Consider the following 22436-nt stretch of genomic DNA (forward strand, 5'->3'; position numbering starts at 1 on the left):
TTTAAAAAAAAAAAAAAAAGAATTTTACCTTAAGCGCCTCAAATGTAAGCAGGACATCATTTGTCTGTTTCAGGTCAATATAGAACATCATCAATTCCCGTGATCCAAGTTGCATGAATATGGGAAGTAACTGAAATGAAGACAAAAATAAATCTTAACACTGGCTTTATTTTTGCATATTTCCTATTCCATTATGAGGACAAAAGATTTTTAAAAATGAGGTATCTCTCCCTCCTTTAGAAAACATACACACTTTTATCAAAAAAGACCTGCATCAGAAGTGACCTAAGACTTTATCAATGGCATAAGACTTCACCAGTTTGGGGCAAAGACTCTTCCATGTTACAGTTAAAGCACATCAAAATATAAAATGCTACCATAAAATATCTCAGAAGTAAGCACAACAGTCCCAAAGTGTGAACAGTATTCTTTCCAATAAGCTCACCTCCTGATATTCTCCTAGGGGGGTCAGATACTGGAGAATAAGCCGCTGCTCAATAGCAGGAGTCATGGGATAAAGGGTATAATTGGTGCCAATCACCCAAGGTGACATTTCTGACCAGCTGCTATTAGACAGCTCAACAAACATGCGATCTGGATCAGATGTTGAGAAACCTAACTTCTGCTTGGCTTTCCTAAAATTCTCTCTGTCACCCTGTTTTGCTGCCTTATTTTTCCTCAATCCTCCTTCTTCGGGTTTGGCTGCTGAGTTCACTCTACTACTGGTCTTGTGGCCTGAATCAAGATGAAAGGAGATCTCCATGTCTCCAGAGGCCTCCTCTTGTTCACCATCCACTACATCTACAGCCATGTCACCATAGTCCATATCCACAGCTTCTTCATCCAGAGGCAAAAGAGGTTCAGAAGAGAGTTTTCGTGGGCTGGGACGCTTGCTTTCTTGCCGCAAAGCCACTTCCTGAAGCTGTAGCTCCCTCAGTCTGCGAAGTACTATTGCCACCTATCAACAGATATTGGAATAAAAGGCTTTATTTCTTCTGCATCTTAATTTAAATGATTCTTAATAAATAAATCTTACTTCCATTTTAAGGACAACTAAATCCTCATGCAGTTACCCCAATATCTGGAAATGGTAAAGATCTGATCAATATTTTTATCTGATTTCTATAACTTTGTAAAATAAGGAATAGCTAAAAGTCTCATTCCTCATAAAATATCCCAAAAACCCAAACCACATTTGCACATTACACATCATTCACAACTGATCTATCTGGATCAAGCTACGCTGGACCATCAACACCTGAAGAGGCAGACACCAGACATATCCATGATTTTTTTAAAGTGACTCTGAAGTGTCTTTGAAAATAAAACATGGGGGCGCCTGGGTGGCTCAGTGGGTTAAGCCGCTGCCTTCGGCTCAGGTCATGATCTCGGGGTCCTGGGATCGAGTCCCGCATCGGGCTCTCTGCTCAGCAGGGAGCCTGCTTCCCTCTCTCTCTCTGCCTGCCTCTCCATCTACTTGTGATTTCTCTCTGTCAAATAAATAAATAAAATCTTTAAAAAAAAAAAAAAAAAAAAAAAAAAAGAAAATAAAACATGAAGTATGTGGGATTTAAGAACCAAAACAGATAATCATAGGGGAAGAGAGGAAAAAATAAAACAAGATGAAATCAGAAAGGGAACAGACCATAAGTGACCCTTAATCATAGGAAACAAACTGAGAGTTCCTGGAGGGGAGAGAGATGGGGGCATGGGGTAACTGAGTGATGGGGCATTATGGAAGGGGGAAAAAAAGAGTTTATTTTACTTTATTTAAATTATACCCCAATAAACGTGACTAAAAAAATAAAAATTAAAAAAAACAATGAACGTTTCTCAAACTTGTACCTGTTGTAAACTGTATTGTTAGACACTGCCACCTATGTAGTTACATAATCTATTTTTCAAATTCACCGCTTTTTCGTTTTTTAAGTACTTATGTAGTACTTAATATGTAGTATTATGCTTAGTTTAAAAAAAAAAAAGAGAGAGAGAGAGAAAGTTACCTGTAATTTACTTTGAACTACATTAAAAAAAAAAAACCGGAATGGTGGATGAATAAGAGGAAAAGTGGATGGATGGATGGATGGGTGGGTATACAGTAAGTATAGTAAAATGTCCACAAATAATTTAAGTGGTACGTATATAGCTGTTCTCTGTAAAATTCTGTTTTGCTGTATGTTTGAAAATTTTCATAATCCAAATGTTGGGAAAAGAAAGGGAATGGTACTTACTCTTTACCGAGTATAAACTACCGTGATCCTCGACAAGATGAAAAATGGTTATTTTCAAGTTAAAAAAAGTAAAATCAAAACTTGTAAAAAGTAATCTTGAAATGTCGAAATTATAGCTACACTCCAATACAAGGTAATGAATAAGATCTACCTATTTGAGTTCAGGTATAAAGAAAGAAATTGCAAATACTCTCCCATCTTATACAGAAACTAATCCTAACATAGTCCTTACCAGCTGTGAATTCTCATCCCTATAGTTGGCAGCAATATCTTGATTCTCCATAGCACCTCCTAGCAGTCCAGTAGAATATGTCCTCAATGGCTGATCAGCCTCTCGGGCCCATTTGAAAAGATTCTCAACAATTCCCTCCTATAGTAAAGGAAATGAAATAGTACAATTCAACAAAGACCATTTTCATATTTAAAGATAAAGCAAAGATTCCAGTCTTATGAAAAAATTTAATAAAATATTTCAGTGTTGCTCATAAGATTAAAAAATGCAAGTAAGCTAAGTGTCCAAGTGGTTTAGTTAAAACAGCTGTGCATTCGTGAAAAAGATTCCTAGTTAGCCATCAATAATCACATAATATAGTCCCACTTTAGATGTTTAAGACCCAAAATGTTCAATAATCAAGTAGGGAGCACTAAAAATTCTATGTCCTTCTTTGAAGTTCATAATGCACAATTAACATTATTAATGAGAAGTCATCCACCAAAAAGTACTTAACACCACATATCCCAAAATTATTTTTTTAAGTTTTTTTTTGTTTTGTTTTGTTTTTTATTTGACAGAGAGAAATCACAAGTAAATGGAGAGGCAGGCAGAGAGAGAGAGAGAGAGGGAAGCAGGCTCCCTGCTGAGCAGAGAGCCCGATGCGGGACTCGATCCCAGGACCCCGAGATCACGACCTGAGACGAAGGCAGCGGCCTAACCCACTGAGCCACCCAGGCGCCCCCAAAATTATTTTTAATTAGTTGAGAAATAATACATACAAACATGTACAGTCCAAAGAAAATGAAAAGCACCCAAGATCTACCACTGAACTTGACAGAGACCTTCCATGCGTTCCTCCTTGTACCACCTGTATCCTCCCTCTCCAAAAGGTACCTACAGTTACTTAATTTTAACAATTTTCCTGTTAAACTTCTGTTACATGTTACATACTCTGAACTGTATAAAACACATGGTACCATAAGTATTTTTACCATAACTTATTACTCAACATTATGCTTTTTACACTCACCTATAGTTACATGTAACTGTCACAAATAGCACTCAACATAAAATAGCCTTTACACATAACTTAGAATTTCTCATAACAATCTGATATGATTGTGTAACTATTTGCAGAAGAGAAAACCAAATCACAGTAAGGTTAGGTAACATGAGTTGCAGAGCTGGGGTCTGATTGCTGGCAGTGTACCTCCAGATGTTCTTACTGCTATTTTGTTAGTTTAAGCAACTACAACTATTTTTGTACAAGCATGTCCCTAGGGTGGACATGTAGGATCAGAACTGCTAAATCACCAGATATGTGCATACTCAACTTTACCAGAGGGTGCTAGGCTATTTTCCAAAGTAACTGCAACAATTCACAATTCCACCAACAGTGAATTGTTCTTTTTTTCTACATCTTTACCAAAACTTGGCCACGGTCACAATTTTTATTTTCCATAATCTAATGGGTATAAAAATAACACTGCAGGGGTACTTGGGTAGCTCAGTTGGTGAAGTGTCTGACTCTTGATTTCAGCTCAAGCCACAGTCTCGGGGTCATGAGATGAAGCCTCATGTTGGGCTCCATACTAGGTGTGGAGCCTGCTTCAGATTCTCTCTCTCCCTCACTCCCTCCCCCTATCGACTCCCATCCCCACTCATGTACTCTCTTAAAAAAAAGGGGGGGGGAGCACTGCATTTATTTGAATTTCCTCATTAATTAATAAGGTCACGCATATTTTTTATGCCTGCTGACCATTCAGGCTTCCACTGCTATGAAATACACATCTTTTACCAGTGTTTTATGATAAACACAAATTCTTAATTTTTATGTAATCAGACTTAACAATATTTTTTTTTAAACTTTGTGCATTATGTATCTTACTTTTCTCTAGGGTCATGGAGTCATTATCCCATACATTTCTAAACATTTAATCTCTTTTCAAAAAAATTAACACTGAAAAGTACATTTTGAGAAATTTGTTTTGAAATATTTGACATGAAGGGCACCTGGGTGGCTCAGTGGGTTAAGCCTCTGCCTTCAGCTCGGGTCATGATCTCAGGGTCCTGGGATCGAGCCCCACATCAGGCTCTCTGCTCGGCAGGGAGCCTGCTTCCCCTTCTCTCTGCCTGCTTCTCTGCCTACTTGAGATCTCTCTAATAAAATATTTGACATGAAAATATATTTAACATATATTATTATTATACATTATATTCTATATTCTTATATATTATATATCTATTAAAATATATTTAATAGCCTTTTATTTCCCCTCTTCCCAAACAGTCTGAGAACCTTAAAATATGAACTTCAATGAGCTCCTATCTATATGTTGCCCAGAATTTTTGTCCTCGCTTTTGTTTATTTGGTCAATACTTCTATGTTTACAAAGGTACTCTGAAGACAGTTTCTTCTATTACCCGGCTTCTATTACTGTTGTATCAGAGTTTGCTCTGTTTGATTATTTGTAGGAATCTTTTTTACACTGGTTGCTTTCAAGATCTCCTCCATCTTTGGTATTTCTTTTGGCCTTCCTGAATCTTGAGTGGACATGTGTTTCATTAATTTGTAAAAGTCTAGCCTCAACTCCCTGAATACTGCCTTTCCCTTTTCTTTTCTATTCTCTCCTCCTAAAACTCCTTTTAGATACACTTTGAACTTTCTAATTCTAATCTCTATATTTCAACTTCTTTCCTATTCTTCAGCTCTTATTTCTAGGGGCTTTATTATTGGCTATCCTATCAAATCTCCCAGTTCACTAATTCTCTCTTTAGCTGTGTCTAAACTTAACTCTAACTCATCTACTAAGTTTTTAAATTCAAGAACTCTAATTTTTATATCCAGTTCTTCTCTGGTTCCTTTCCCAAATGGCCATTCTTCCCCATAATCTTGGACTTTAAGAGTTCTGATACTTGGGGCATTTGGGTGGCTCAGTCTGTTAAGTATCTACCTTCAGATAAGGTCATGATACCAAAGTCCTGGGATCAAGCCTGTTCAGCAGGGAGCCTGCTTCTCCCTCTCCCCTTGCCCCCAACTTGTGCTTGCTCTCTCTCTCTCAAATAAATAAATAAAATCTTTTTTTAAAAAGTTCTGATTATTCTACATCCAATAATTTTAAACCTTATCAAACCATTCTTAAGTGTACAATTCATTGGGATTAATTACATTCACAATGTTACATAACCATCACCACTACATATTTCCACAACTTATTATCCCAAACAGAAACTCTGTACCCCTACTTTCAATAATGGACAGAACAACCAAACAAAAGATCAGTACAGAAACAGAAGAGTTAAACACTATAAACCAATTAGACCAAATAGAAATATTGAGAATCCTCAGTCCAGCAAGACCAAATACACATTCTTAAGTAAACATGGAACATTTTCCAGGATAGACCATGTCAGGTAATACCATGGTTAATAAATTAAAAAAGAATAAACTCTTATAAAGAATTTTCTCAGGGCACCTGGGTAGCTCAGTTGGTTGGGCGTCTACCTTTGGCTCAGGTCATGCTCTCAAGAGTCCCAGGATCAAACCCCACACTGGGCTCCCAGCCAACAGAGAGCCTGCTTCTCTCTCTGCCCCTCACCCCACTCATGCTCTCTTTCTCTCAAATAAATGAAGTAAAAAATCTTTAAAAATTTTTTTCTCCAGGGGCGCCTGGGTGGCTCAGTGGGTTAAGCCGCTGCCTTCGGCTCATGGCATGATCTCAGGGTCTGGGATCGAGTCCCGCATCGGGCTCTCTGCTCAGCAGGGAGCCTGCTTTCCTCTCTCTCTCTCTGCCTGCCTCTCAGCCTACTTGTGATCTCTCTCTGTCAAATAAATAAATAAAATCTTAAAAAAATTTTTTTTTCTCCAATCATAATGGAATGAAATAAGAAATCAACAACCCAAGGGAAAATGGACAAGTCATATGTGGAAATTAACAAACTTTTAAACAACCAAGGGGTCAAAGAAGAAATCACACAGAAATTAGAAAATTCCTTGCAATAAATGAAAAGAAAAATACAACATACCAAAATTTATGTCATGTAGCAAAAGTGGTGTTTTTAAGGAACAAGAAAAAGAGCAAATGAAACTCAAAGCTAGTAGAAGTAAGGCAATAATAAAGATTAGAGTGCAGACAAGTAGAACAGCAAATAGGAAAAAAAAAAAGAAAAGAAAGAAAATGAAACCAAATGTAACTAACAAACCTTTAACTAGACCAAAAAAAAAAAAAAAGACAGAAGACATTATTACCAATTTAGCATAAATTAAAAAGATTATAAAATACTATTAACTACTATACACCAACAAAATTAGTAATATAGATAAAATAATAAAATGAACAAATTCCTAGAAACACAACCAACCAGAACTGATTGATAAAGAAATAGAAAAATTGAATAGACCTATGAGTAGTAAGGAGATTGAATCAGTCATCAAAAACTTCCCTAGACAGAAAAACTCAGGACCAGATAGAATCACTGGTGAATTCTACACAAAAAATATTTTTGTGTATCAAATGAATTAATATTTTTTCTCAAACTCTTCCAAAAAATTAGTAAGGGAACACTTCAAATTCATTCTATAAAGCCAAAATATTGTCCTGATACCAAAACCCTACAAGGTAACTACAGATCAATATCCCCTATGAATAGTGATGCACAAAACCTCCATAAAATACCAGCAAACTGAATTCAGCAGCATAGTCAAAGGATTATACACCATGACCAATGGATTTATCCAGGAATGAAATATGGTTCAACATAAACAAATCAACATAGTACACTAATAAAATTAGTGTGAAATCACTGTGAATAGAAAACCATCTGACCATATCAAATGATAACAACAACAACAAAAAGAATCTACACACTTTCATTAAAAAGTACTTAATAAATTAGGAACAGAAGGAAACTTTCTAAGCATCATGAAAGGTAAGAAAAACCCACCCACACCCATCATCATACTCAACAGTCAAACACTGACAGGCTTTTTCCCCTAAGACCAAGAAAAAGACAAAGATGTCTGCTTTCACCACTTCTATTCAACACACTACTGTAAGTTCTAGTCAGAAGAGGCCAAGAAAAAGAAATTAAAGGCATTAATGTTGGAAAAGAAGAAATAAAATTATCTGTTAACAGCCAACATGATCTTATACATAGAAAACTCTTTAAGATTCCACAATATTAGAGCTAATAAATGAATTCAGCAAAAAGTTACAGCATACAAAATCAGTTTCATTCCTACACACTAGTGATGAAAAAGCCAAAAAGGAAATACATCCAATCATTTTAAAAATAGTTGCTTTCTAATATCTTTCAGATAGCTATTCTATTTAATTCTCTTCTTTACTGTATTGTTAACTCCTAATCATGGAGAACTAACTGCTGGTGTGTTTTGTAATGTTTTCGAGAGCTCATTTCACCTGGAAATTGCTTTTTCTAGGAGAATCCCTGGTAACCTGGATTATGAGAGCTTCCCCCCAGAGTGATTTTACATTTACTTTTGCCACTCAAGGAATATCACAAAGTATTTTGCTGTTGATTTTTTGGCTTTGGGGTTCCTAATCATACGGTAGAAATCTCAAACATGTACCCAAAAAAAGTCATGCCCACAGTTTCTCAGAGATTTATCCACCCCTACCCCTTAGTGTGGGGTCAGAAATTGAGAAATCTGTCATCTCCCCAAGGCGGTAAGGGGGTATTTCTCTTTTGCACTGTTTCAGTGAGGGTCCTTTGGGATACCAGTCTTATGCAGGGATCAAGGATCCCAGTTCCAACTCTTCAACCAAGGTTTTGTATCCTATCCTCAATTATCACTTTGATTTTACAATTACCTCTTCATTTCTGGCACACAGGGATTTCTAAAAGTTTATTCAATTTACCCAGAATTCATATGTGCATGCCACAGGAAAGCTGACCGGTTGTCCTGGCTGGTCAGTAAGATAAATCTGGGTCTCCTCCTCCCATCTCTCTTGAAACCAGTTTTTTCTCTCTGCCTCTGAAAAACCTATATTCACGGTTTTCTTCCCACCTCTCATGGAATTCTTTGAGGATTAGTATACGATACAAAACAAATGCTTAAGCACAGAGCACACACTCAATAAACGGTAGGCATTCGCCTAAATAACTTTTTTCATAAAGTACCTATTAACATTTTAGAGAAGGGTGCCTGGGTGGCTCAGTCGTTAAGCGTCTGCCTTCAGCTCAGGTCACAATCCCAGGGACCGAGGATGGAAGCCCAAATGGGGCTCCTTGCTCAGTGGGAAGCCTATTTCTTCCTCTCCCACTCCCCCTGCTTGTGTTCCCTCTCTCTCTGTGTGTCTCTCTTTGTCAAATACATAAGTAAAAAATCTTTAAAAAAATTTTTAGAGGAATCAATGTTGCAGAGTTAAAATCTGGGAAACACTCACTTAGAGATGATACTTTGAGACCTCGTTCTGATTTTATCCCTCCCACCACCAATATTTTAAGACAACCTCAAAGAGGAAAATGTTAAAGCAATACTCAAAAAATAACCCCAAAGGTCCTGATCTGACTGGATTAGTAGCATACACTGACAAACTTAACAATATGAAAAACCTAGTACACAAACAATATTAAAGTACCCAGTTCTGAAGAAAACTATAAAAATAATTGTAAACAAAAATAAAATTTAAAGCTATTTGATTATTTCTATTGCTTTAAAAAGTTAAAAAATCAACTTTTTTAAATAGTGGCTGGGGTGCCTGGGTGGCTCAGTTGGTTAAGCGACTGCCTTTGGCTCAGGTCATGATCCTGGAGTCCTGGAATCGAGTCCCGCATCAGGCTCACTGCTCAGCAGGGAGTCTCCTTCTCCCTCTGATCCTCCCCTTCTCATGCTCTTCCTCTCATTCTCTCTCTCTCAAATAAATAAATAAAATCTTTTAAAAAATAAATAAAATAAAATAAAGTAAGTGGCTAGAAGTAATAAAATCAATTTAATAACTTGCAACCACCTCTAAAATAAAAAGGAAATGAAATAGAAAATATCAGAATGTACTGCATAAAGAGTAAGCAATGCTCGAGAAACTTCTTTTTCATACATATATGTAATGGGTTGCATGTAAAAATATTATGTTTCACAAAGTTTGAGAAACACTATATAATGAGATGTTTTTTAAAGAAGTAAAATATTGAAAAAAAAAAAGAAGTAAAATATTGATTCACACCAAAAATTTGCATAGAATACTTATGAAGGATAAAGATCATCATGTAATCCAACAGGAAAGTCTCAAAATGTCAAAAAAGATTGTAATCTGTGTTCTAGGACACTGGATTCAAGGTTATGTTATTTCCTATCTAATTTTCCATAATAATTCACTTCTCCCAAAAGAAATTAGTTATTAATAAAACTGTTGGGGTGCCTGGGTGGCTCATTCGGTTGGGCTCTTTATTTCAGCTCAGGTAATGATCTCAGGGTTGTGAGATCAAGCCCTGCATCAGGCTCCATGCCTAGCATGGAGCCTGCCTGAGATTCTTTCTCTCCATCCTCCCCTTTCCTCTTCCTCCCCGTCTCTAAGAAAAAAAAAGAAAAGAAAAGAAAGAAACAAAGCTGTTCTTAAACTGCAGAAAGCTTTATTCAAAACATCCATTAGTGTTTCTGACATCCAAAGGGTATTCACTTAATTCTAAATACATAATGATGAAACTATAAAGAACCAGAGTTGATTTTCCTACAATGACAACCAGGAAACTTTCACAAAGAAGAGTAAAATCATCTGTAATCTTCTACAAATCTTGTATAAACAAATACACTGCTACAAATGCTTCACTTTCATCCCGGTTTTCAAAAGAATTCATATTAAAACATTTCTCACAAGCATATAGATATTTTTGGTCTCCCACAATGATAAACTAACTGGAGATTTTTTAATTTAGTCTGTATACAATACTACAAATTATATATACTGTATACAATACTGAAAATTATAGCATTAATTACATAATGTTATTTTCTAAAAGACTTCTTGTGATACAATTCTGTAATAAAACTTTAAAAGTTAAATGAAAATCTATTTCTAGATCTTTCATTTGGCTTATATATTTAACTATATTAAGACTTCCAGACTGTTTCAGAAAATTAAGTTTTAGTATCTTTGGAAAAAAAAAGAAAGCCACGTACAAATTCTTAATGCTGTAAACAAAACACCCATATTACTTCTAAAAATAGATTAACTAATCTTTGACGTTTAAAGTACATATACACACACAGTCACTATCAAATTATCACTTTCTGGTCTTCATAGTAGTTACCCTTATTTGAAACTATCAGTTTATTTGTGTCTGCCTTCCCAAATATGTGAATGTAAGCTCCCATCTTGCTAACAAAAGCTCCCATCTTGCTAACAAAATATTACCAACACCTAGCATAAAACACAGCACAAAACACGTCTTCAAATATTAACTAAATATAAAATACCAACCAGAAGAAAAGAAAATAAAAAATAAATACCATCAAGACGATGGGCTTCCTCAGAGCAGAAATTCCTTCCTCACTAAGGAAGACAACTCATCAAGAATACGAGTTTGAGTAAGATCATAAAGCCATTCTAAAAACATATGATCTTAAGATTTTAAGATATACTATAGCACCTAAGCAGCACAAAGTTATTCTTAAATTTTTCTTATTGCTTATCTTTATTTCTTACATTTCTACAACATATGACTATTATAAAAATCTATAATTACCTTAACAAAGACAAATCAAACAGATCAACCTTCAATTTAAAAATAAAATGATGACTTTTCTTTTTATTAAATACCTTTTCTTGAAAGACAACAGCAGTTTCCAGCCCTGGCATGATGTCAAGTAGGAGTCTACAAGCTGCAGTGTTTAAAGGGGGCTCTCGGCTTGTCATCACATATGCGTTCACCAGCTATAAAAAAACGGAGGAATACTTCTATTCATCTGAAATTCAACCCAGTCAAATTAATGAAGTCTAATAAACCCTTAATAAATTCCCATCACTCACCTCAGGGGTATTAAGAACCAATGATTACTAATTAAACCTTTATTATAAACGGTTACAATCCTTCTGAGCCATGATGGGATCATATATGATTTCTTCTGTATCTTTAAAATCAAATCCCCCCAAAACAACATATCAGCAACAACAGAATTAAAGCTTAAAGAGTATCAAGAAGAAATCACTCCCTATTTTTTTTTTTACCCTTTATTCTTACATACACTTTTTCAGAAGGATAAGGCAGGATTCTTGGCAATGGTTAATGTAAACTTGAATTTCATACTTACACTATAAATACATTTAATATTACACATAAATTGTAAGTAAACATATTAATAAACTTTCATTTTAGCATTCAAATACTACTCAGTCTCAACTACTAAGTGGCACTGTGTTCTGTGTTGGGTATACATCAGTGAATAAGACGCAGTCCCACCATCAAAGGGTTCATAATCCAACAGAGGTGACAGCTGGAAAAACAAATATCATTGAGTAAAGGATGCTATAGAAGCCTGTAGGAGGCCAAAAAACTCCTGCAGAAGAATCAGAGAAGACTTTAGAAGGGAAGGGATTCTAAGCCAGAATGTAAATGACAAGTAGGAGTAGCTGAGGTATAGTAGGGACAAGAGGAGAGCCAAAGGGCAAGCACTTAAAATTGAGAAGACAAAGGCCAGAGAGAGATTGGGTTTATACTTCAAACCTAGGAATTTAAAATTTATCTTGAGAGCAATGGGAAACCACTAATGGACTGTAACCAAAAGGGTGCCATCATTTTTTGCATTTTTTTCTGGACTATAGAGTGAATAGGTTGGAGGAGAACAAGACAAGACAAGATGATAAATCAGTTAAGAGGCGACTATAATAGCCAAGAGAGAGATGGCAGTGGCTAAACTAAGGTCTGGCAAAAAGGGCGGAAAGAAGTGGAGGGATTTGTAAAGGTTAATGGAATGGGAATAAGACCTGTAAGTTCACTGAATAAGAGAGCTTGGAAAAATAAAGGATAACTTCTAGCTAGGAAGACAAGGACATCACTACTGAGCTAGAGAATAAGAGAAACAAATAATAGAGCAAACAATTAGACAGTTCAAGGTGACTGTGGAGGATATCCAGGTGGAAATACCTAGAAGGCAGTTGTAAATGATCTGAGATACAAAAGAGACAACAGTAACTGAGAAATAAATCCAGGAGTTAATATAATATAGACAATAGCTAATACTTACTGAGCCCTCATCTACCAGGTTCTTTCTGTGTTAAGCACTTTTCACAATTAATTTCAAAGATTATAAAAACATTTTACAGATAAGAACTATCATCCCTATTTTATAGATAAAGAAAATAAAGCTTGTAGAAAATGAAGGTTGTTAGAGGCTTAAGTTGCCTCAAGATCAATGGAGCTGCATTTAAACCCAAAACATGGACCCCAAAACCTACACTCTTAAGCATCATGCACTCCGGCCTCCAAAAACAAAGCTAACAGCTACAACTTACTGAATAATTATTGTATTAAAGGAACTGTGTACACTGGGTGTATTTTCCCCGCTCATTTACTTCTCAACAGCCCAGAGTTAGGGAAGGTATCTTTCTCTACCTTCACAAACCCAATGCACACACCACAGTGTTGATGCAGAATCATGCCTCATTTATCACTCTTAGTTTTCTATTCAGAAACCCAAGAAAATGTCTATATTCCCAAACTTAAAATTATTCCTGCCCAGGGATGAGCACAGATGCCTTGTGAGTCCTAGTCAATATTCAACTGAACAAAATAGGCACCAAAAAGAAAACACCTTGGCTAAAACTAGGATTTTGGTAAGAAAGAAATCCAGGATGCATATCTCACTGAACTAATACCAAACCAAAAAAAATCTACGCAATCTATTCCCAATCCTGTCAAGACCTTAGGAGAAAGTAAAATATTTACATACAATAAAGGTATAGCATCTGCTAATGATAATCTCTGGAGAAAAGTAAGAAGCAAACCTACTGCATTCATGAAATCATCATTCTTGAAGAGTATTCTCAGCAAGTGGCCCAGCATACACTCTGGATCAGCTCGACCTACCAAAAAGAAGAGGGGAGGAACAAACAAGGAATAAGTAAATCATCCCAGTTAAGCAAGTTAAACCTCTGGAAAGGCACCTGGGTTGTTACAAGTACTATTAAAATGCTACAAAAATAAATAGAAACAAAGAAAAGATTCTTTTGATGAATTAGATTTCATAAGAAACATACTCTAAAATTAAAAGTGACAATATAAAAACTCGAGACACTGCTCTCTAACTTCCCCATCACCCAGCACAATGCCTACACAGCAATGCTAAATTAAATAAATGTGCACTAGACCCACCCACCCCAGCATCACTAAGAGTACACAAGATCTAAAAAAGAATCATAAAGGAGACTTAAGAGAAAGAACAACTCTGATTTCCAAGCCAGAATAAGGTAGGAAGCAAAACATCTTTTGATGGGTCGTCTAGAGGAGGTAAGACTCCAAGTCCAACCTTCCTTTCAACTATAAAGCCAACAATACCAGAGATGCATCCTCAAACCTGGAATGATAACTGAGGTTGTAGGGGCAGGGCTCAGGAGAGGAATTCCACTAAAATCAATCACCAACTCTAAAGATACAGTACCCTTGGACATCTTAACTTTCCAAGTTCCTGGGGAAAGAAAGGCCAGAAACCTAGAATCTACTCAACACACAGCCTACAGGTAAAGGAATTACTTAATGACTGGGACAATTATTGGTTTTTAAAACAGATACCATCTACTTTAATCTTCCTGTAAGTTCATTAGAGTGGCAAATTTAGTCAAGGATACAATTTAGGATGAAGGAAAGATGTGAGCTACTGATTCGAAGTTTCTACTAAGCTGTAATTAATATTCCAAAGTAAATCACAAAAAGAGAAGTTGCAGAATGCTATCATAAAAACTAGATGAGGACCACAGATAACCTAACTTTCTCTGTTTATAAATGATGAACCTGACACCCTCATTTTTATTTAAAGAAATTATGCCTAATGGCAAACCTCACTTAACATAAGAGGTAGGGAGGAAAAAACAGTCCTTAAATTTCCTGCTGAAAAAAAGTGTATCATTCTGTTTCTCCCTTTTTCCTCATTACCACTGCATCCCTTCCAAGGCTTTTCTAAGGTCATTAAACATGATCATCTCTCTTCTAATTCTTTTCATAACCCCATACATTAACCCAATTTCTTATTTCACATTCACATTCGTACTTCTTCATGCTCTGATTGCTTTACTGAAGAATTAAATAGGTGAATAATACTCTAACGTCACAAGTAGTGATGTCTAGAGCAAGAGCAACAGGTATCCCATAAATAATTGCACACTCAATCTGAAATGCCTAGCTTATCTACACTTGAAAACAAAAGTCTAAGACAGAAATTAATCCTGTACCATTCAGGTGGGTATACAATGTTCTTTTTTTTGTAAGTCCCACTCATTCTCATATCGCTCTACATACAGTATCTCTTTTTTCCACAAAGGACCACTTCTGACCTTACACGGAGGAAGTTTATATGCAGCAATGGGCCCACATGTGATTTAAGCTTTGCCCACTGGTACTCCACCTTAGAGACAACATAAAATGGCAAAGTCTCAAGTCTCATATAACTCTGTATCATACCAAATTCCATGCCAAAGCAGACTGCATTGTCATGGCTCTAATTAGCCTAAAACAAAGCCAAATTATTATGAGATAGCATACTTTAGCTGCTGAAATACTAAAGTAGAAATCAAGAAACCTGTTTGTTATTCAAGGTTCCAAGCATCAATTTCATAACTAAAAACAAGGCACTGAATGCATTTTCAACTACATTTCCTCATTAGTAAAAGGATAACTATCCCTTTTTCTCCTTTAAAGAATCCAAGTTCGTAATGGTTTCAAACTGTTGTTTGAAAGATGAAGGCACAAAGGATAATCTCTTTGGGGTTAAAAGTCAGAAAGGCAGGGGTGCCTGGGTGGCTCAGGGGAGTAAAGCCTCTGCCTTCAGCTCAGGTCATGATTCCAGGGTCCTGTGATCAAGCCTCGCATCCGGCTCTCTGCTCAGCAGGGAGCCTGCTTCCTCCTCTCTCTCTCTGCCTGCCTCTCTGCCTACTTGTGATCTCTGTCAAATAAATAAATAAAATCTTTAAAAAAAAGTCAGAAAGGCAGAACATTTTCCCTTTTTAGGTAACATACCAATGGTGTAAGATATACCTATATAATTTAGCTCCTTGAAGTTAGTTACTTCTCTCTGATATGTAAATATTACAAATATTTCCATTTTTCCAGGATTTTTTCTCACTACCTCCACCTTGAGCAATATTTTAACAGTAAGATGATCTTACAACTTAGCAGGGAAGATGCTATTTTAATTGTAAATTTTCCTATAAGCTACTTTCTTTTGTAAGAATATTAGAGCCAGGCTTAAGAGAACACAGGTCTCACCAGGATGTCGGTCATCAAATGGGTCTGGATCTCCCTTACGATATTCTTCAGTTTCTTTTTCAATCAATTCAGACATCCTAGCACAAAGGGAAGACAGGGTCAACTCTAGACAAGCATACAAAAATATGTACCACCACCTACAAAAGTCAATTCAACAATCAAGGTGTAAAATAAAAGCAGAAAGTTAGAAAAGTTATTTTCCCAATGAACACACAGATCTAAACAACCATCTCATTAAAGAGTGTCCACTCCCAAATACATTCTTCTCTCTACTTTCCTGTCCCAAAAGATAGCACTACCCTCCCCTCAGGAACCTCGGAGTCCTCATTAAAACCTATTCTCCTCACCCCCCACAACAATAATTCCTGTTAGCTCTACCTACAAAGTATTTCCTGACTTCAATCATTTCTTTCAATCTTAACTATTCTTATCCTTGCCCAGAACACCATCAACTGCCTGAACTACCCAGAGTAGCCTTTTCTCCAACTTCCTGCTTCAATGTTTGACACAAAATTCATTATCCAACTTCCAAAAATTTATCACACTAACTTCAATTATACCCAAGTACTACCATGGCTTACACTAACCCAGCTTCTGTCTACATCTCTGACTTCTCTCCATTCTCCCTTCATAAAGCTTCAGGCATATGGCCTTCTCTGCTCTTCGAAGAGTCCAAGTTCATAACTGTTTCAGGGCCTAAGTACTATTATTTCAGCCTATAATAGTCTTCCCCCCACCTAACTTCCTACCCCTACCCCAAGCAACCAATTATCTGCTTTCTCTCACCAAAGATTAGTTTTGCCTATTCTAAAATGTCATACAAATGGAATCATATATGCTCTTTTCATAACTGCCTTCTTTAGTTCAGCATATTTTGAGTGATCCATGTTGTTTGTTGCATGTACCAAGTCTTTTTTTATTCACGTTTTTGAAAGAAGAAAAATCACATTTTGAATACCCTAAGCAAGAATGACACCTTAACCTATTATATGACAATCAAATGCAAGGCTATTATACTCTCCAACATCTACCATGCTCTGTCCTGACTCAAACTCTCCTACATGTTTTTTGTCCACAAAATCATACTTCCCATGGTGGCTCAGTGGGTTAAGCATCTGCCTTCAGCTCAGATGATGATCTCAGGGTCTTGGGATTGAGCCCCGCATTGGGCGCTCTGCTCAGCAGGGAGTCTTCTTCTCCCTCTCATACTCCCCCTGGGCTCTCCCTCTCTCAAATAAATAAATAAAATCTTTAAAAAACAAAAAACAGGGACGCCTGGGTGGCTCAGTTGGTTAAGCAGCTGCCTTCGGCTCAGGTCATGATCCCAGCGTCCTGGGATCAAGTCCCACATTGGGCTCCTTGCTAAGCGCGGAGCCTGCTCTTCCCTCTGCCTCTGCTGCCACTCAGCCTGCCTGTGCTCGCTCTCTCTCTCTCTCTGGCAAATAAATAAATAAAATCTTTTAAAAAAAAAAAAATGATACGTCCTAGTTTTAAAAGCTAAGCTCCCTGCAAAAACTCTTGCCTACTCTGGCATATTTTTCCTCATTAAGCCTCAAAAATATTTCTGCTTGGCGCACCTGGGTGGCTCAGTGGGCTAAGCCTCTGCTTTCGGCTTAGGTCATGATCCCAGAGTCCTGGAATGGAGCCCCGCATCGGGCTCTCTGCTCAGTGGGGAGCCTGCTTCCCCCTCTCTCTGCCTACTGCTCTGCCTGCTGATTTCTCTATCAAATAAATAAATAATTTATTAATAAATAAAAAATATTTTTTTTTTAATTTCTACTGGTCTATCCTTCCCTTTAAACTCTGAAAATTCACTTTGCCACAAAGAGCTACCACATAAAATATGTTTAAAATTACACATGATAAGATCTACCAATATCTTCTGTTGAAACTAAGTAATGTTCCACAGTGGAAGTTAATGGATTCTGGAGCCAGCTGGCCAGGGTTCAAATCATACTTCTTCCACTATGTGTAACTCTGGTCAAGTTACTTAACCTTTCTATGCCTCATCTGTAAAATAAGGGTAATAGTCCCTATCTTATAGAGCTCCCTTGAGGTTTAAGGTAATACATGTTCTCTGCTTAAAACAAAACCTGACATGTAAGAGCTGGATAAGTATTGCTACAATGAAAACTGAGAATCAAAAACAAATAGAGGGACGCCTGGGTGGCTCAGTTGGTTAAGCAGCTGCCTTTGGCTCAGGTCATGATCCCGGCGTCCTGGGATCGAGTCCCACATCGGGCTCCTTGCTCAGCGGGGAGCCTGCTTCTCCCTCTGACTCTGCCTGCCACTCTGTCTGCCTGTGCTCACTCTCACTCTCTCTCTCTCTCTCTGACAAAATAAATAAATAAAATCTTTAAAAAAAAAAAAACAAATAGAAAAACAATTTAATGTAGATTTGACTGGGACAGGATAGGAAGAAGCCTTCTGGAGGCAGAACTCAAAAGTTCTTTAACTTGATGTAGTTGATAGTTTTGCAAGTAAAGAATCCAACAAGCAGAGTATTATACAATATACATCTCAATAATATAAAAAAACAAACCACAGAACCTGGGTAATGCTCAAATAGCATGACCCAAAGCCAGTTCCTTTTCACAGAATCAAGTCGAAGTCTTGATTATAATAAATTACAATATGAATAATAAATAAAAAGTCAAATTTATAAGAAGTCACACATATTTTTCTTAGGAAAACTGCCAAAAAATCATGAAAGTTGCAGCCAATAAAAGAAGAGGCAAGCCTGAAATTCACTGCTTTGCAAAGGATATACCAAAACACTTATACCTGCAGCCAGCGCGGGAGTGGGTAAGGGAGAGACTATAGACATGTGAGAGAATTTTAGGAAATACTCAGTGAACTAACACACCCACAATGTGGATGATAGGAAATGCCCCTTTCTAAAATAAACTATACTTTTAATTCATTTTACTGTGTCTTAACACTTCCTGTCTAACCTTGAATATCTTTTAAAGATCTTGCTCCATGTAACTTTATTTTCCATTCCTACCTTATATTCACCCTCCACTCTGGTGAGGTCCATTTCTTCACTGCCACAAAAACATGTCCCAGTTCCTTCTCCAGTCATTGCTTTTTTTCGGTCACATTTTTCACTTTTCCTAGAAAACCCTGACCCTCTGTTTTTCACCAAAGCTACATTCTACCATCTTTCAAGTCCCTATTCCAAAAACCTTTACCACATCCTATATTCTAAGCTTAGCTTTCCACTATCTGGCTATGTTGTTTTTTGCAAATAGCTCCAAGGATAGCTATCATTTAACAATGTAGCTCTCAGTGATACTTGTAGTGACAAATGAGGAAATTAGTTTCAGGGAAGTATATAACAGTTCCCACAAACAAAAGGTCCTCATATATTTGCTGAGTGAATAAAAGAAACTGACTCATTCAAGTTCTTTTCATTCTCATAACTCATGCAATATTTCAGAATCATACTGCCCAATTTAGCACCTCATTATATACTAATTTATACTATTCTGCATTGTTTCATATCTGTTAGTTGCCTCCCAGATGGTTATCTCCTTGAAGACAGAACCCCTCTAGTTTAGGCTTTACATTACTAACCAAAGCACAGGGACAAAGCTGAGGGTCAAATATGATTATGGATGTGAAATAATCTTGAAAATAAAACACTCTCTTTGGTGTATGTACTCAATAAATATTTTTTCCAATTAAGTGAATCTATCATTAATGTTATCATCCCCATTTATAACTCTCTCCTCTCACAGTTATACCAATAATCCACATTTTAACTGCACAATACTTAGATTCTTTAAATTCATTGTGGCTGCATTCAAGTATCTTGTGATTAGTAGTTCTTAATCTCCAATGACTCTACAAATTAAAATCCACTTTCCACCAGTCAGCAATAATACTGTTCCTAAAAAAAACTGTGATTTTCACATGCTCCCAATATATTGAGAGCAACAAAGCATTTATCCCCACTTAAACTTTCATAAGGTCATAGTTCTCTTTATTTCTGTGGAATACATCATTGCACAAACAAAAGGCTTTTTTCTTTGCTATATCAAAGATTAAATGTTAAAGATCCTCATGTTCCAGTGACCTCCTCCTTAAAAAAACCATGGGCATCCCTCTTCAGCCTTTATTTTTCACTCTCAGGTTTCACACATCATTCAGTAAAATTACTGAATACAGTTACTATGTACCAGGCATGCACAAATCACCGTCTGAGGAGACAACAATAAAAAGGTGTAGTACATGTCTTTTAAAAGCTTTTAATTTAAAAAACAAAACAAAGAAAAAAAAGCCTTACAATTTAGTGAAGTAACATATGCAAAAAAAAAAAAAATTATAGCACAATGTGGTTAAGAGTTAAAATGGGGGGAATTAAAATTATACCACATTTGATATAAACATTTGCATGTGTATACACACACACACACACACACACACACACACACACACAGGAGAATGACTGGAGTATTAAAAAAGAAATAAAAGGAGTGCCCCAACCTACCTGCGGATGTCAAAGTCAGAGAATTTTATAGACATGATCCTCAAACTGCTTCTTGAAAGGATGGGAGTTTGCCAGGTAGACAGACACACCAAGGAAAGGCATTTCAGGCCAAAAGAACAGCCAAGTGTAAAGACACATAAACATTAGAAAATATGGTACTTTTCCTTACTGAAGGCGACTAATACTATGAGGCAGAAAAAGGAGGTAGAAGCCAAATCATAAATGGCTTCATAAGCCACTCTAAAAAGTTTACATTTTATTCTGTAGGGAAAATAGAGCCAGAGAAGAAGTATGATCAAAGGTATAACAATCAGATTTGTGTGTCAGGAAGAAGACTCTTTCAGCAAAGAGGCGGATGTATTAGAGGAGGGTAAACTAGAGATGGAGAGAAAATTTACACTGCCTAAGAGGCTAGTCAAAACATGATCAATATCTAATGAAGGAAGTGGGAAGGGGGAGTGGGGGAAAAAGAGAAAGCAGAAATCCTCAGGGCATGGGGACTAAACTTTCGGAAGACACTGTACACCAAAGTGGAGAGCACAAAAGCACAAACTGTGAATGAGAAAGGAGGCAGGATGAAGATGGTAAGCTCTACTGTAGACAGAGTATGTATAGGTGTCTGCAAACCGCCAGGTAAAGATGTATACATCAAGCAGCTAAGAAAAGGGTCTGAAATTTTTAAAAAGAGGGATCTGAAATAGAAATAGTGATCTGAAAGTTAACCTAAGAATAATGTTTTAAATCATGGATAGAAATGAAACTATCTAGGTGGACTATCTAGGGTGAAGAGAAAAAAGAACCATCAACAAAACCCTAAGGGTGAAACACAGACAAGAGAAGAACCTACAAAGGAGAATAAGGACCAACAGCCTGAGAAGAAACGTAGAGTGTCAAGAAGTAGTGAGAAAAAGACTAGTTCTGAAAGAAAAAATGGATTCAGAATTCGTAGTCAAGATGAAAATGTTCCCATACTTGCCTCCAATTTGTCCCTTTTTTCAAACGAATTTATAAAAAAACATAATTGTTCCTACCTGGTAAGAATAGGTACCATGTCCTGCCCACTGCCATGCTCCTTTTCCCACTGCTCCAGCAGGGTAGTGAGCTCAGCTTTGGAGTCCACATGCACCGCTACTGTAGTCATGGCTTGGCCTAAGGAATCAAAAATATACAGAAATAGCACATGAACACAGGCAAATAAACCTAACATACTTCCTACAAAAATTGAAAAGGGGAGAGAAAAGGGATGAGCAAGCAACAAAAACTTAACTCCCAGACCCTTCATTCAGATAATTTTATTTGTGGTACAATGGGAAACCTAGCATTGGGACCAGGATACTCTTCAAGTCCTTTCACCCTCTCCCAACCTCGCTTTGTTCAACTGTCAAATGAGACAAGCAACTGGATCAAAATTGTGATTCTCACCACTTCTAGGACCAGGAACCCCGCTAAGAAACAGTCAAAAAGCTAGGGTCCCTTTATCTCCTCAAAAACGCATACAACTGAGGCATCTGGGTGGCTCAGTGGGTTAAGCATCTGACTCTTGGTTTCAACTCAGGTCATAGTCTCAGGGTCATGGGATCAAGCCCCACATTGGGCTCACTGAGGAGTTGGCTTCAGAGTCTCTCTCCCTTTCCCTTTCCTTCCCCCTCTACCCCTCCCCCTCCCTCTAAAAATAAATAAATCTTTTTTAAAGAAATGTATACACCTACATATCACACACACACCAATCCCTACTCTAGCTCTCTGAGGTCTAAAACTTTGAAGCTATGTTTTTTAACAGGAAAGGTGGCAAAAATCACTCCCAAAATATTTTTCTCTTCTAAGTTTTTAGGGGGAAATTATATGAAAGATAAATAATGTGTCCCTGACAATTCTTTTTTTTTTTTTTTTAATTTATTGGACAGAGATCACAAGTGGGCAGAGAGGCAGGCAGAGAGGGGAGGAAGCAGGCTTCCTGTTGAGCAGAGAGCCCGATGCAGGACTCGATCCCAGGACCCTGAGATCACGACCTGAGCAAAAGGCAGAGGCTTTAACCCACTGAGCCACCCAGGCACCCCCCCCC

At 37.0% G+C, this 22436-nt stretch overlaps 1 protein-coding gene across 3 annotated transcripts in view; it reads right to left on the reverse strand.

The window, feature by feature from the left end:
- Positions 1–22436, reverse strand: part of DCAF1 (DDB1 and CUL4 associated factor 1) — a 77084-nt gene that overhangs the window by 44802 nt on the left and 9846 nt on the right. The window contains exons 2-8 of one of the 3 annotated variants that reach the window (XM_059389826.1): positions 21406–21523; positions 15880–15956; positions 13411–13484; positions 11223–11336; positions 2464–2601; positions 446–958; positions 29–130 (exon numbers count right to left, since the gene is read on the reverse strand). In XM_059389826.1, the coding sequence (XP_059245809.1) occupies positions 29–130; positions 446–958; positions 2464–2601; positions 11223–11336; positions 13411–13484; positions 15880–15956; positions 21406–21515 (1128 nt within the window). In that variant the 5' untranslated portion in view covers positions 21516–21523. Of the gene's footprint in view, positions 1–28; positions 131–445; positions 959–2463; positions 2602–11222; positions 11337–13410; positions 13485–15879; positions 15957–21405; positions 21524–22436 lie in introns of those variants that run through there. The other 2 variants (XM_059389827.1, XM_059389828.1) reach the window with 2 other exon arrangements.

This window comes from Mustela nigripes, chromosome 2 (genome assembly GCF_022355385.1).
Source record: "Mustela nigripes isolate SB6536 chromosome 2, MUSNIG.SB6536, whole genome shotgun sequence".
NCBI lineage: Eukaryota > Metazoa > Chordata > Mammalia > Carnivora > Mustelidae > Mustela > Mustela nigripes.